General features: G+C 31.2%; 1 protein-coding gene and 1 long non-coding RNA gene across 2 annotated transcripts; both read left to right on the forward strand.

Annotated features, from left to right (window-relative positions):
- Nucleotides 1–547: 547 nt before the first annotated feature.
- On the forward strand, nt 548–3,455 carry LOC125577078. Its single transcript, XR_007315398.1, has 2 exons — nt 548–2,781; nt 2,867–3,455. It is a non-coding gene; the product is annotated as an uncharacterized LOC125577078 (long non-coding RNA).
- Nucleotides 3,456–8,319: 4,864 nt separating this feature from the next.
- LOC106359872 (chaperone protein dnaJ 11, chloroplastic-like) lies at nt 8,320–9,402 on the forward strand. Its single transcript, XM_013799494.3, has one exon. The coding sequence runs from the start codon at nt 8,704–8,706 to the stop codon at nt 9,187–9,189; it is 486 nt and encodes a 161-aa protein (XP_013654948.2). The 5' UTR covers nt 8,320–8,703; the 3' UTR covers nt 9,190–9,402.
- Nucleotides 9,403–15,706: the final 6,304 nt, after the last annotated feature.

The following is a 15,706-nucleotide window of genomic DNA, read 5'->3' on the forward strand; positions in this document are numbered from 1 at the left end:
CTAAAAATAACAGAAAATATTCAAAATACTGAAAATATTTATTTGTTCTCCATATAACAAATCTTTTGGAATAACATACAATAAATAATCTAATAAACTATTTAACTCCTTTGGGTTATTACTAGTAAATCATTATTAGTCCGCCGTAGAAGTTTTTGGAGTCCAAGACTCAAAAAGAGGATCAAAAGTAAACGAACATCTCTTCCGGCCGTACAAACCGAAACTACGATAGTGTGTGATACGCGATAGAGAATGGAGCCAATCGACAACAAAAAACAACATTTTCCCCGCAGGTATCAGCCATCAGATCTTAAGATTGATTCGGAGTTTCTAACTACTTGGCTACCTTTTTTATCTAGAGATCTCTGCTGAGACTGCGTCCATGTGCTCTTAATCAATTATGGTGGAAAGTGGAAAGTACATGTGTCAACTTCTCAAATGGTTTAGGTAGCAAACAATATTGATGACAAACTTACAATTATGAGCCCTTTTTCAAAAAAAAAAAAAAAAACTTACAATTACGGTATTCTTTTCGTTTTATGATGTTTTTCTAGAAAGAACACCAAAACAAAAGAACGTTTAACCAAGTCAGAGACTCAGTCAGAGGTAAGCTGTTTTGCCTTAATAGTGTCAGGTGTGGCAAAGAATACAGAACCTAATGCAAAACAAGCTTACCTCTCTGCAAAAAGACATAAAAAAGCTCATGTCACAAAGCTGTGGTTATACTTATTCAAATATGGGCGTCACCAAAATTCCGAGACACTAAACCGGTGATGATAATGTACTAGTCAGAAACGCGGGATTGAATCTACTGAACTAAGGTACACCGTACGTAGTCCGTACGCAGAACCTTATCGGTGTCGGTATATAGCTATTGCTTCTATCTCTCGAGCCTTGTTGACCAATGTGTAACGTTGCTGGATTTAGCTTCTTTCACGTTCCTGTCTCTATCATTTTATAATGTAATCGCTTCATTCATGTGATTAATTAATTAACTTTTAGCTTTGTAACGCTGTAAATTGCTAAATGTCGATATGGTAATATACTAATGGTACAAGTCGCAGAAATATAATAATCAGGTATATTACTTATTCACATGGAATACGTATACGCTCTGTTGTAAAACTCGGACGCCTAGCTGAGTAGGCGTCCGGCTCGGCGCTCGGCGGCAAGCAACCGCGGCGAATAAGGCCAATACGGCTCAACTACTCGGTTGACCAACAAGTCGGTCAAATAACCGCTTAATCGGTTTGAAACCGATTTTTAACCGCCTAAAAGGTCGAACAAATTTAAACTATTGGGCTTCTTATAGATTGAAACCCGAATGCAATTTTCGAAACCAACCCTCAATGACTACTTATAGGCGTCTACATCAGCTTTCCTCTTTAAAGTTTACTGATGTGGGACTCTGTTTCGTATGTTTCTAAAAATTTTTTACCTAAAATTGGATAAGCCATGCCCGAGGTTCGAACTCGATACCTTATACAACATCAACATCATCAAACACCAGCAGACCAAGGCGTGTTTTGATGTTTATGCATATATTTCCTTGTATATAAACTTTGTTTCAATAAAAAATAAAAATATGACACTCATCTTTGCTAATAATTAGTCTTTGTTAAACAAAATAAATATAAATTTCGATAATAACATACCAAAAACTATTACATTCTACTATATTTATATTATATATCTAATTTAAATATTATAATAAATAAAATAATAATAAAATTAGTCCCCCTATATACCCCTATTAATCCCCGAGTTTTCGATAAATCGTTAGGCCCGGAATTACCGTCCGACTAACGCCTAGCGTATTTTCAAACAGGGCGTATACGTATGTATGTGTAATGTAGTTATGTATTATTTTAATTTATATATAAATGGAATATGACGAGAAAGCACAAAATTGCTTATAGTAATAGAAGGGAATGGTGTCAATCTTCTGACGTCACTTACGAAGTTACGATTGTTTTATACAAAGTAGAAAAGTTACGTTATTTGGCTTTTAAAGGACTTTAATCTATATTGCCCTACTATCTCCCTTGTTTATTCTATATTGTCCCACTAATAACAAACATTATCTTCTTTATTATATTTAAATCGAAAACATTGGAAAAGACATAAAACCCCTTAATGAATCTAAGAAATTACAAACTCAAATCGGATCATCCACCCAAACCCATACCCAATACGGATCCCATCAATTTAATAATAATAAGTAAATAAGAAAAAGAAATCAAAATCCCTAATCTTTCCAGCTTCTTCTTCACGAGCCTCCTTCTTCATTCTTTTTCTGTCTTTTTCAATTTCTCGCACAACACATTCTCTGTCTCTGATGAACCCTCATTCTAAAAACAGGGACACAGATTTTAAATCAGAATGACGCATGTACGTTGCTGAGTCTGGCACTCGTTGAAAATTAAAACTCAATCGGAGCCTGCGACTCGATTCCGTCGCTTACAAGTTACAAACGCTTAACGCTTAATAAAAATAAGAAGAGAGAGGTCACCACCGAAGCAGTGAAGCCATTGGTGGATCTCGCAGCGGAGAAGGCGATGGTGGTTCTGAGCAGTCATACAACAATCGAGGAGAACAAAAGCTCAGCCGGAAGCTATGACGCGATTCCGCCGCTTACAACGCTCTAGAAGTTGTGCACGCTTCAGCAAAACAAGAAGAGTTGATTCACCACCAGAGGGGTGAATCCGTTGGTAGACTTTTGGGGCAAAGTAGGGGACTGTAGTGGTGAAATGGTAGAGAAGGCGATTTGGAGGCTATGTGGTATGTTTGATATTTGGTTGTTTTCACTTCAGCTGCATTTGCTCAGAATGTGATCTCAATTTAAAATATTTTTCTTCTTTTGTAGGACATTGTTTCAAAAAAGTAATTTCCTTTTCACACAAAGGACATTTTTACCATACTTGGATCGAGTTTGTTTAAGATAGTGTTTGTGAGATATGGTTTAAATCTTTTTGCTAAGCTGTTGGATTATCTTTGCCACTGTTTTTTTTTGGTCAAATCTTTGCCACTGGTTTAGATATCGTTTATGTTCATAAATGTGGCGTCATTCTTGTAAAATGACAGTAACTGAATCCGAGATGCGATCATATGGGTCACTTGCAACGAAGATTTCATATTGGCTGGGTAACTAAATGTCTTCGCTTTATGGTTTGAGCTTGTGTTTCTCATGTTTGTTAGATTTGATTTACTAATTTGGAAAGGATCAACAAAATATCTTCGCATTATTCGCAATGGAATAGGAACAAAGCTGATAAAGAAGTTGACAAAGTATCTGAGGATGAAGAGGAAGAGAAATAAGGATAGAACATAAGGTTCAAAGGCTTGGAATATACTGATTATGTGTTAATTAAGAATTTAAAAGTGTAGTTTACGAATATTGCGTAGGAAAATTTGTTATGTTTGTTGCAAAACTAATTTGGATATTTTGAATGTGACTGAATGTCATATAGAGTGTGATTGGTTATCAACAAGAGTAAAATGATGAAAAAATATGATGGAAATAAGAGGGATAAATAAAAAAAATTGGAGGAAACTTTATCTTCTCATTCATAGTTGAGGTAAGATTTATGGTTAAATGAGATGAAACTATAGAGAAAAAGACTAGGATAGTACCAAACCAAGTTTTTGTTTCTAAACTAACACTCAAAGTCACAAAAATAGGTTTGATTAAAGAGATAAATATACACTTATATCTTTTGGATAGAGTTTAGAGTTAAGCGGGATGGAGTTTTGTAATTAGGGTTTAAAATTTTATAAAATAAAAAATAAATATTAAAAAATTAAAAAAAAAAACAGTTTTAAAAAGTGTTTTTTAATTATAAAAAGAAAATTTGAAAAAAAAATAAAAAAAATTTAAAAAAAAATTCAAAAAGAAAATTATAAAAAAATTCGAATCTGAAAACATATAATCTGAAACTATAAATTTTTTTTTTTTCATTTTTTAATTTTTAAATTTTAATTTTATTTGCTTTTATTTATTTTTGTTTGTTTATTTAATTTAAACCAAGGATATTAGGGATATTTTGCCTTTTAATAAATGTCATTTTTGTGACTTTCTCCTTTTAGTGCTATTTTTGAGACAAAAACACAAAATGTGTTATTATTGACAATTGCCCCAAACTATATTCCACGTAAATTGGCTGAAATAAAATTTTCTTTTAATTTATTCTAAATCTATCATATAGTCATACCCATAAAGTGAATATTTATAGAAAAAAATATTAACTCTTCGTGGTAAAACCAAAAATTTGAACTACTAAGTTCGATAGATATTTATTAGGAGGACAAAAAAATTTATCTAAAACGTGTTAAAAATTTTAACAAGAAAAAATTTTTGTAAAACAAGTTTAAAATTTTCAACCAGAAAAAACATATTTGAATATTTACACTTAGTAATACTCAAGGCGGTAGTAATATTTCTTTCTTCATAGTAATACTTTTACAAATTACAATAATTTTTAGTAATACCGCATCAAAAAATCAAATTTATTAGTAATACCAATCAATTTAGACAGTTATAGATTGTATATAACATATTGGCAGGAAATGTTTTTCAAAAATATGTATTTTATGTTATTCATCTTAGTATGGCCTTCCCTTCAAGACGTTAGTATGGAAGTATAAGGATGTTTTCTATGGAAATGTGAAGTTTTCTATCAACTTGAGAAATTAAGAGTATTTTATGTCAATTTGACAAATAAACACATATATGGACATATAATTACGCAATATATGAGATATATCTTCTAAAATAAATAATAAGACAAAAATTAAGGTTCTTAGAAACATGCATAATACATAGTAATTCAAGGTATTTTAAGGTAGTTCACAGTAGTACCTAGTAGTTCATTACCATCCATCTTTTTTCCTCTCGATGCTTGTTCGAATACAATACTATTGGAAAGTAACTAATATTCATCATCCCATCTACCTTAATATCTCTGCATATACTCTCAACCCATCCATAATATGTAACCTCTTCCACATATGTCTTCATCGCTAAAGTGTGAATTTTATCTTTTCTCAAAATTCATCTTATCTCAGCCTCATCTTTGATGTAAGTTTCCTCGTAGTCAAAACATATGATTGTAATATGAGAAACTACATATTTCCATTAAGAACAAAAAAATATTATTAGTTAACTATTTAAAGAATCTAAGTTGTTCAAGAACTTTTAATACATAGTCGATCCAGTAATACTAGTAATACACGTTTCACTTTAGTAGTACTAGTAATTCTAGTAATTCCTCGAAATTTTCATTTTCATCGATTTAACCTTTTTAACCGAACACAAGGGTGTTATACAATCCACAATATTATCTACCAACATTGTAATGTATTATTTTGCTTCAAAATAGTGCAAAATAAACAGAAATATACAAAATAGTCTGTAAACATCCTTTCATATTTGTTTTATACCAATATACCTAAAACTTTATTTTTTCATTAATTTACGTGTTTTTAAACGACCAAGAACGTGTTACAAAATCCAAATTATCGTCTAACACCATTTTAATGTCTTTTTTTCTTCTTCAGAACGATGTTAAATACAAAGAAATATACATAATCTTCTTTAAATTTTATTTACATCTAATCTATTAAAGCTGAAGTACAAATAAATCTTAACCCTAAGTTTTCCTCAACAATTACCATCCAATGCCACTAACTTTATAGATAACAATTTTCATAAACATGGCTACGAAATTGCCTAATATTTAGGTACCTAATAAATTTAAAAGATATGCAATCTTTCATTTACTTAAAAATCAAAAAGTCAATGTTTCAATCCATAAAAGAAAAACTATGAAATATATTAAATTATCAGATTAATTTATTGGTTTATTGAAAATTAAATTAATCAAAATCGTTTTAATGTTCAGAATAATAAAACTAACTCAGTTATATTTAACTAATTAGCTTCTTCTAATTTAATTAGTACAATAGTATATGTATTTAATTTTCGAACGTTTACAAAAATTAAAAGTAAATACTCGTGCGGACGCAGGGGTCAAGATCTAATATTTCTTTAAAACTCCACGATTTGTTACCCTTAATACATACAACGTAGATATTACATTCCTACAAAAAAAATTTATGAAAAAAGCGTACCAAATTACTTTAATAATCACTTTTGAAATCACCAAATGGAGCTCAAAAAAAAATGTCGAATATTGTTGGAGAATAAAAAAAGGATAGACACGTGTTAAGAGGAGAGAAAGCATCTGAGAGTGGAAATCCTATGATTTTGGTTAATGTATCAGCTTTATGAGAAAAGGGTCCCCACCTGAGATTAAAATAATGAAACAAACTGAGATGGACAAGAGAGACGTGGAGTCCGTATAACATTAAAATAATGAAACAAAATGGGTGAGGAAGAGAGAGGGAAGTGGGGTCCGCGAGTAAGAGAGAGGGATTTGGGGTCCGCTGAATAAATAAAAACTAATATAAAAAGAAAGGGTAATAAGAGAAAGAGAAAAATAGTGGGGTAATGAGAAAAATAGTGGGGTAGTGAGAATAATTTTTTTCCAATTGGGGCATATAAGAATACTTTCCGCTTTTAAAGATGTCAAAAGTCTTGAAGATAATCCTTCTTTGATTAATTTTAAAACCGGAACAATGTGTCTTTATTTTTTGTTGAACGTGTTGATCATCCTTCACAGTTAAGCTTAAAGGTAAAGGAAAAAAAAAAAAGACTGATCGAATGAGTATGATCCACAAGATTTAGATAAATTAAAGTTTTATGAAAAAGAATTGATTCGACCGGCACTAACCACACCAATTGGAATTTGATAGCAAGCTATAGGCACGTGTTTTGGGTATCAAAGATGATCAAACACGTGGTTGGAGAAGTAGAGATTACAGTAGTTTGCTTAAAACAATCACTCAATCACCATCTTCTATAGCCAAAATATGCTCTATTAGAGCATCTCTAACCCATAGCTATTTCCACCTCTATAATAGCATTTAGAGGTGAAATTGCTCCAACTCACCTCTATTTCTTCTTCTATAATAGAAATTTCTATTTTTTTCTTTATTTATAGAGGAAGAAATAGCATTCCTTTATTTTTTACTCTACATTTAGAAATTACTATTTTATAGGAATACATTGAAGCATATTCCATCTCTATTATAGAGTTTCTCTATTTTAGAAGTGAAAATAACAAAAAATACATTGGAGATGGTCTTAGCCTCTCTACGAGATCAACTTGAAAAATGCCTAAGGGAAATTTTTCATAAGTTCCCGTTTAACTGTTTAAGACATATCAAAGTAATGGTTTTGACAACAACTTAAACTTGTGATTATCTTTGAAACTATCAGTTTAAATAACACTTATTTGGATCATTTGGTTACTAGATAATCTATCACTGTTGGATTTACTGAAACTTCCACGTGAATTGACTTTGTTCTTTCAAAAGTTACCATGCACATTAAAATTCAAAAGCTTAGGTTAAGTATTTCTTTTTTGTCACGAAGCTTAGGTTAAGTCAAAGTTCAATGATTTGACACTTATAAAAATGAGGTTAATAATCTCCATCCGTGATTCCGGTTCTTTTGAACTACCTCCTCCTCCTAAATAATTATTACACCATATAAATAAAATAATTCAGTGGACTTTTCTTCAACGAATAGTAATTAGTAAGAAAATAAAATAAATAACCGACTTTTCCTTGAATGAGAGAACCATAATCTCTCGGTTAGAAGATAAATCTGAGAATGTATGCATATTACTTGATTTTTATTTTATTGTGTAATCTAGCGAAGAGAAATTTCTCCCCGGATAATAAGAAAATCGCATAAATATTTAACAGTATATGGTTGTATGGTGGGAGGCAAACCTTAGATGTATAGAAAGACTTTTCATCAACCTTCTAAAAATCTATTTCTGTCTTCTCAGTATCCAACAAACAATGTATGGTCGAAATAACGTTTCCATACAAGTAGACAATCATGAATAGAACCCTTGTGAGAAGAATCCGGTTTCGAATTTCCATTATAATTTAGAAGTTGCATGTATTTAAATTAAAATATATCACTAAAGTCATACTCCCTCCGTTTCATATTGTAAGTAGTTTTAGGGAAATTTTTTTGTTTCAAAATGTAAGTAGTTTTCATATTTCTAGGTAACTTTTACATTTATTGAGTATAGTGTGACCAATCAAATTAAATAAACTTATTTTTGATTGGTTAAGTTATATCTAACCTATTTAATATACAATACTTTTTAAAACATAATAATTTTCTTAATCTTTGTGCTTTTAGCCAAAACTACTTACATTATAAAACGGAGGGAGTAGTTTATTAAAAATCAAATTACTTGATGTCTTGATGAGGTTCAATAAAAATCAAATTACTTTTCATCTAATTTTTAATATGACAATTACAGCCACAGCGATCTTACGTACATTCTGCAATAATTCCAACTAGATAAGCTCTTCAGGATCCGACCGGATCAACTCTACTTCACCCGATCGGCCTTATAATCCTCTTGTCCGTTAGTATTTTAATAAGCCACTTAACCTTTTATGTAGCATGTAATTAAAAACACTAATTGAGTATTAATCAAGCAATTGATGACTAATCGCTTCTTCCCCTATAAATAGATCCGATCCTTCCACTACTTCTTCAGTCTGACTTTCCCTCTCTCCAACAAAAACAACAAACGCAGCCGTTTCATAGCAAAGATGTTTTCTTCTTCTCCAACTTCTTTCGCTCATACACTCCTCTCTTCTCCGCCTCTCTCCCCCGTATCTCCGCCATCTCGCACAACTAAGATCTCGCCTCTTCTCGCCTCCGCCTCGTGCTCCTACACCTGCGCGGAGGACTCTCCCAGACTGCATCAGCTCCAGCGGCGTTTGACGACGGCCACCGCTTCGCTCTACGAGATTCTTGAGGTTCCTCACGGCGCGAGCCCCCAGGACATCAAATCGGCTTACCGGCGACTGGCCAGGATCTGCCATCCCGACGTGGCGGGAACCGATCGGACGAGCTCTTCTTCTTCGGGGGATGAGTTCATGAAGATCCACGCGGCGTACTGTACGCTTTCTGATCCTGAGAAACGCTCTCTTTACGATCGGAGGATGCTTCGGAGGAGCCGACCTTTGACCGTCAGTACCTCCGGGATGGGAAGTTACGTTGGTCGGAACTGGGAAACTGATCAGTGCTGGTAGCGAGTTGACTCGGTGACCGTGCTATAAACATTAAATAGGCAGCGATAATAATGGGCTTAACGTTGTAACTTGTAATTAATATTAGTATTTAGTAATTAGCTCACGGACGTGGTTTAGTGTGCTATAATGTTGGTTCCGTGTTACGTAGGATCTGCGTGTTTTTTTACCTACTGAATCCTATATTAGTCAATGAAATATATATACTCAGTTTAATTTCGTTCTTATGATTTGATTATCTATAAATTAATTTAGAACATGTCTGTTTAAGAACTTATAATACACCCATTTCCATGCAAATTCCAAAGTAATCAAGAAACAAATCTAATATGAATTATGCCCAGGTTAAGATTAAGGCATTGTTTGTATTTATGACTGGCGTTATAAATTGCTTATAATATACCAAAAATCAAGAAACAAATATAATATGATTTGCTTATAATATACCGATGTCGGTTTGTAACAATACGTTTCGAGTCCAATTTGATGGAATGCATCCAATTTAACAAAAAAGAAAAAGAAATAGAATGCATCCATAAGTTATTTTATCATCTGGCCCACAAAATGACTGGTATTATACAACACGTTAACATGGCCAATGAAAGAAGATTTCTTCAATGTGAACCAAACATAGCCATCATTTTTAGAGTTATTTCAAGCGCTAGTTGACAGATTCAGAGTTAGTAAATGTGGAGGCCAACCTGATTATAGCAATACATCCCGTCCCGAGTCCTCTTTTTATCGATCATTCTAATATTATAGCAATACATTACGATCAGTGGCGGAGGTAGAATTGTGTTTCACTAGGGTCAATATTCATATAATCAAATGACCAAACATAAAATTTTATTGAACAGGTTCAAAGAGAATGTGTAGACTTAGATCATGATTCATGAGGGTCAATTTTACTTACATAATACTAAATTGTCTATCAAATGCAAATCGTATAAGCATAAAAGCAAAATTTGTCAAAAATCACACGGGTCAATTGATCCTCCTCGTAACAAGGTGGCTCCGCCACTACGATAGTGTACCTATTCAGCTGGGTGGTCACAGAAACAAAAACAATCTGATATCAAAAATTGTAGCACCGCCTTGTTTGGTGCGATTCTCATTCTACTTATATGCTCAAATTGTTAAGCTATTGTTACAACTCATGAGTATACATTTGTATATGATATGTCCACACAATCTTTCTTTTATTTATATCGTTTGACATTTGGGATATAAACCCATTCAACTCATGCATGTTACATGAAGAAAAATAGGATTGAATGTTAGACATGGTGAGATGGAACTTGGAAGCATTATTGGGACAAAAACATGAATAATTTTATTAAGTTGAATATTATATGCATGACTTTTGTTGATAAATGATTATAATAATAACTCGCACGTCATCTTTAGGTTTATTGGGGCCTAGAGGCGACAAAAGTATACCCCGCTAGATTGCGGAAACAAGAAAAGTAACTCATATAGTCATGTAATACCATTTTCAATGGTTTACATTATTTTTCATTCTAAAAGATAATAAATTTATAATAGAATTGAGTATACTCTAATAATATTCTATTTAAAACGAAAAATAGAATTATGAACAAAAAAATAAACAATTTACTTTATATATAAAGTAAATTCATTTTTATTTTATTATAGAATAAAAAGTAGAGTACAATTAGAATATGTTTACTCTAACTTTATTTTAAAGTGGAAAATAAAGTAGAATTAAAAATGCTCTAAATTGTTAGAGCACCTCCGACAATAAAAATTCTAGAATTTTTTTTAAAAAAACATATTAATATTATAATAAATTATAATAAAATAATTAAAAGTTAATTTTAAAACAAAAATTTAATTAATCTATTGTTTACAGATGTGATATCAAATTTTAATGGAGTTCTAAAAAGTTTAAACATTAAAACTCTTTTCTACTCTCTCTCTTTTCTTTTTCTAAAATACTCACTTTAGAATTTTTTTGAAATTCCTTGTTGGAGGTTCTCTTGGATCTTCTTCTGCCATAAATTATTGCCGTATTTCATCTTATTTGCTGGGACTAAATCCTAATATAAATATTGCGTACTGTAATATCCTTCTAGAAGCTAAAGGAAATCACGTGAAAGTTAAGTTCAAGTAGTACTGTGCAAGCATTTTTAAAGCATGATTAATAGAGGTTCTTAAGAGTGAGGTTCCTAACGAGATTTAAGAACCGATTCTTAATTATAATAAAAAAATATAATCAGTTCTTAAATAAGTATTTAAGAATTAGTTTTTAACATTTTATTTATTAAAGTTAAAAACCGGTTCTTAAATTACGTTAATAACTTCATCTCTAAAAACCTCTATTAATTATGATCATAGCTGTTTTTATCTTTTTTTATGCATATATGTTTTCGACGTTTAGGTTGAGAGACATGCTCAATTTTTTGATCTATAGATTGATTAGATTCATTGTAACTGTTTTTTTTTTCATTGTAACTGTTGCCCAAAAAAATATTCATTGTAACCAGATGTATTCGTTTTGGAGAGAGAAAAAGAGTTGTATGTTATAAAACTAATCTATTCACTTATTTATTACGAATGAACAAACGAACGAGGAAGCACCCGCGGAGAACACTCTCAGTTCTTGTATAAAAGATATTTTGTTAGGTACTTTTTCCCCTTTGGATCACAAATCAAAATGTTTTTTCCTATTTATTTTCATGCGTGTTGGTATAATAGCTAAATATTAAAGTAATTTTAACGTGTTTTGTAATATCTTTAATGCTACTTTAATTAGTAGGAATATTACTTACAATCTTTCTTGATTATAACTAAAAGCCTATAACTATAGAGTACATTTAAGAAGAGAAAACATTTATTTAATCAAATCATAAACGTAGTCTTTTTTAGAATCTCAATATATAAATATGAAACATGGCGCAGAAATAAATAAGGTTGGTTTTAACTTTTAACATTCGATGTCACCACACATTTGTAGAAAACCCAACTAGCCTTACCCAAAAGAATGCAATGTCTCTTGGGCCCAATATAATTTATCCAGTCACATCTTCTTCTTCTTCTTCTTTTTAACACATTCAGTCACAGCTTAACAATATAAAATTCATAAACATTTCAGTGTTCAAAACTCTCCTAAGCTGTTTTTTTTTGTCATCTGATGGAGTAATATTAGAGCTGTTCAATATGGTAAAACCGAACCGTACCGAACCGAACCAAAATAGACAATATGGTTTGATTTTGGTAGATACCATATAAACCGAATGGATATAATTTTATAAAAACCACAGGATTTTGATATGGTTTGGTATATAACTGATTAAACCGAATAAACCGAACAAAACCTATTAAAAGTAGAAACATGTAAATATGTATCTATTTTATAACAATACATGAAAATCTATTTGTTACATAAGTTAAATTTGTGTTAATAACTATTACCATAATTGTATAGTAATAAAGAATCTTAATTTGTAAAACACTTGAACTATAACTAAATAACAATACATCGCAATTCAGATATCTTATTTTCTAAGTCTTCTTTTGATCTTTTTTCTTTATTTTAGTCTTCACTAAATTAATATGAAGATTATAAATTTGATGAACAATAATTAATGGAAAATTTTCACAACTTTTTTCTTATCTGTAAACAAACAGAGTTTCGTGTTCAATTGAAAAAGCATGACTTTAATGAACACTAAATATGGAAGAGTGGAAAAACTTTTCTTTCATGTTTCTGTTTTGTTTCATATTTTTATTTTCAAAATTTCAAGCTTTGATTTTAGTTATAGATTTGATTATTTTATTTGATGGTAGAAGCATTTTTACTTTTTTGTTCATTTATTTAAAAATGTAATATATTTTTAATAAATGACTGTGTTGACAATATGACTCTAAAATTCATATAATATGATCTCAAACTAAATAATTATGTTTTTTGGTATAAAACCGAATAAACCAAAAACCGACGGTATATAAACCGAACCGAACCGAAGTAAATATGGATTTAGAATGGTAGTTATATTTTACTAACCGAAATACCAAAAACCAAAAAAAAACGAACCTAAACCGAACCGATATCTGAATTGAACATCCCTAATTAATATCAAACTCTCCCTAAGCTGTTAAATAGCTATTTTCTCAACTTTTTATTATTTTGAAATTAAAAATTGTAATCATTTAAATTTTGTATTATTAAAATACAAAATTGTATACAAACTAGAATTGCACAAATCATAATTCCATAACTTAAATAGAGTTGTTTTGATTAATTGTCTCTTTGTTTTAGCATGCCTATTTCTCCTTAGAATATGTTGTTTTAAATTACACAATCGGATATGATGTCAGTCAAACAAGTATAACAAATGTACATGTACATAGAATATAGTTTCTTAGACAGTATAGTACTGAACGAGTTTAAGGAATGATCCCATTCTGATATGTTGATATTGTTACCTGTTATACACCACCACCAGCCATTTAGAGAATGTCTTTGTCATTTCTTAGAATTTTTATTTATTTAATCTAGTTTAAAGTTTCAATCATAATTAGCAAAATTAATAAACACTGATGAGTGATGACGAATCTTCCTAATGGAAGTAACTGGAAGCCCAAGTTTGGTTGTTCACCTTTTCCTGTCCATATAAAGCCACACAATCAACTATTATCATTGCTTAAAAAGAGTTATCATTGGTTAGACTATAGTAAGACACATGTATAAAACTTGATTAGGTTAAACATCAGTGTTCATATCTTTGGATGATTGGATCCTATATACCAAAAGCATCCTAATGCTCTCACTTCGCATTTATCAATTATTTATTTAAGGTTCCATTGCCATTTTAGATGTCTCTTGGAATAATTGTTGGTTTATAAGAGAACTTTGGGGTTCGGGATCAAATGTTGATGACATTTGAATAGTTTTCACAAAACGAGAACATGTTAAAGATGGTTAAGTTCGGCTAAGTAAAGGTTATAATAAATGGTTAAATGGTTAGTCAAATGAGATTAAAAACAAATAAAAAATTGAAAAAAAAACATTAGGCGGATTATGAATGAAAAGTTGAAGAATTTTTGGTCTGATACCATTTCAGATTCTTGGGTTGCAAAAGAGTGAGCAGTTGTTTTGAACACAAAGAATCTAAACATAAACCATAGAAACGAAACCTATTTAAACCGAAACTTATAACCAATATAACATAACCGGAATATGTTACTGATAACATGAAAACCGGTTTCATAACCTCTAAAATAGTAAATGCTGTAGACTTGTAGTTTTAGGTACAGCTGAAGCAAACATCACACCAACGTAAAAGTAAGTGCAAATGCAAACAACGATTAAGGCCATAATCGACATATAAATGTTATAGGAATTGAGTAAGTTTCTATTGAAAGAAACAAACATAGCACCTAATCCAAGTTGTACATAAACATAAATAACTTGTAACAATGAAAGAAGCATGAACCAACCATGTTGATATATCTCCACATCGCACACAGCTAAAGCTTGAATGTCGTTGACCCACCTTCTCGTTAATTCATATAACAATCTTACTAAATCCATATCCAACGTTAGCCACTATGTCTCTTTCCCATAATAACTCAATAAATAAAATAAAATTGGTATTCCTCTCCTGAACCTTTTATTCTACATTCCAATTTGAATACTAAAACTACTCAAGAAAAATCAAAATCATTATACATGTTCATTTTGTCATCTTTTCATAATTATAATAATTAATAGTGACACAACACAACACAACACAAAACACCACAACACAACTTGGGTGGATAGTAGATACTCTTAAGACCCCGTCCTTTGGAAGAGAGAAGAGGGCAGAAGAATCTAAGGATGCATCATCATACACTACGACTTCTCTTTCAGCATTTTTCTGCTCACCGCCTCTTGCATCCAATACATTTATGTTTAATATTATTCAATTCTTTTGTGAAAATAGCTATTTCATTGAAATTTTCCTTACCGGAAAATTCCTCTCCCGGCGACATACAAACGATGTACTCATCATGAACATTCATGGACATTAGTCTACGTTAGTGGTGAACAAATTTTTTTTGTCTACGTTAGTGATGGGTCAAACCTACCAAACCAACAAGGTATGGCCATCGGGCATCGGGTATTGTCCTATCATATTAAGAAAAAAAAACAAAAATCTGCAAAAGATGTAATGGATCGTTTGAATACAATTACGTATATATAAATAATGTAAAGGGACAAGCTCTATGTAGATCACCGACATCAAGACTGATCATAATTCATATCCATATGCAACCCATATTGGCATACTGCACGAATCATACGTATAAACAATTACGAGCACTATAATAATATTATTTCCTACGATCCAAACAAAAAATTCTTGCATATTTTATGAACAAAAAGAACAATAACGTGACCTTGTACGGCACAATGGCCGACTAACATAGACAAAGGCGGCATGGGCTCACGTGAAAACCGACCTTTCTAAAAAAAAATCTTAAGCCCTTTAAAAAGATTCAATCCCCAAAA

This window comes from Brassica napus, chromosome A8 (genome assembly GCF_020379485.1).
Source record: "Brassica napus cultivar Da-Ae chromosome A8, Da-Ae, whole genome shotgun sequence".
Classification (NCBI taxonomy): Eukaryota; Viridiplantae; Streptophyta; class Magnoliopsida; order Brassicales; family Brassicaceae; genus Brassica; species Brassica napus.

Excerpts from the sequence above, each read along its gene's own strand:
- LOC106359872 (XM_013799494.3), top strand. The coding sequence starts at position 8,704 with ATGTTTTCTTCTTCTCCAACTTCTTTCGCTCATACACTCCTCTCTTCT.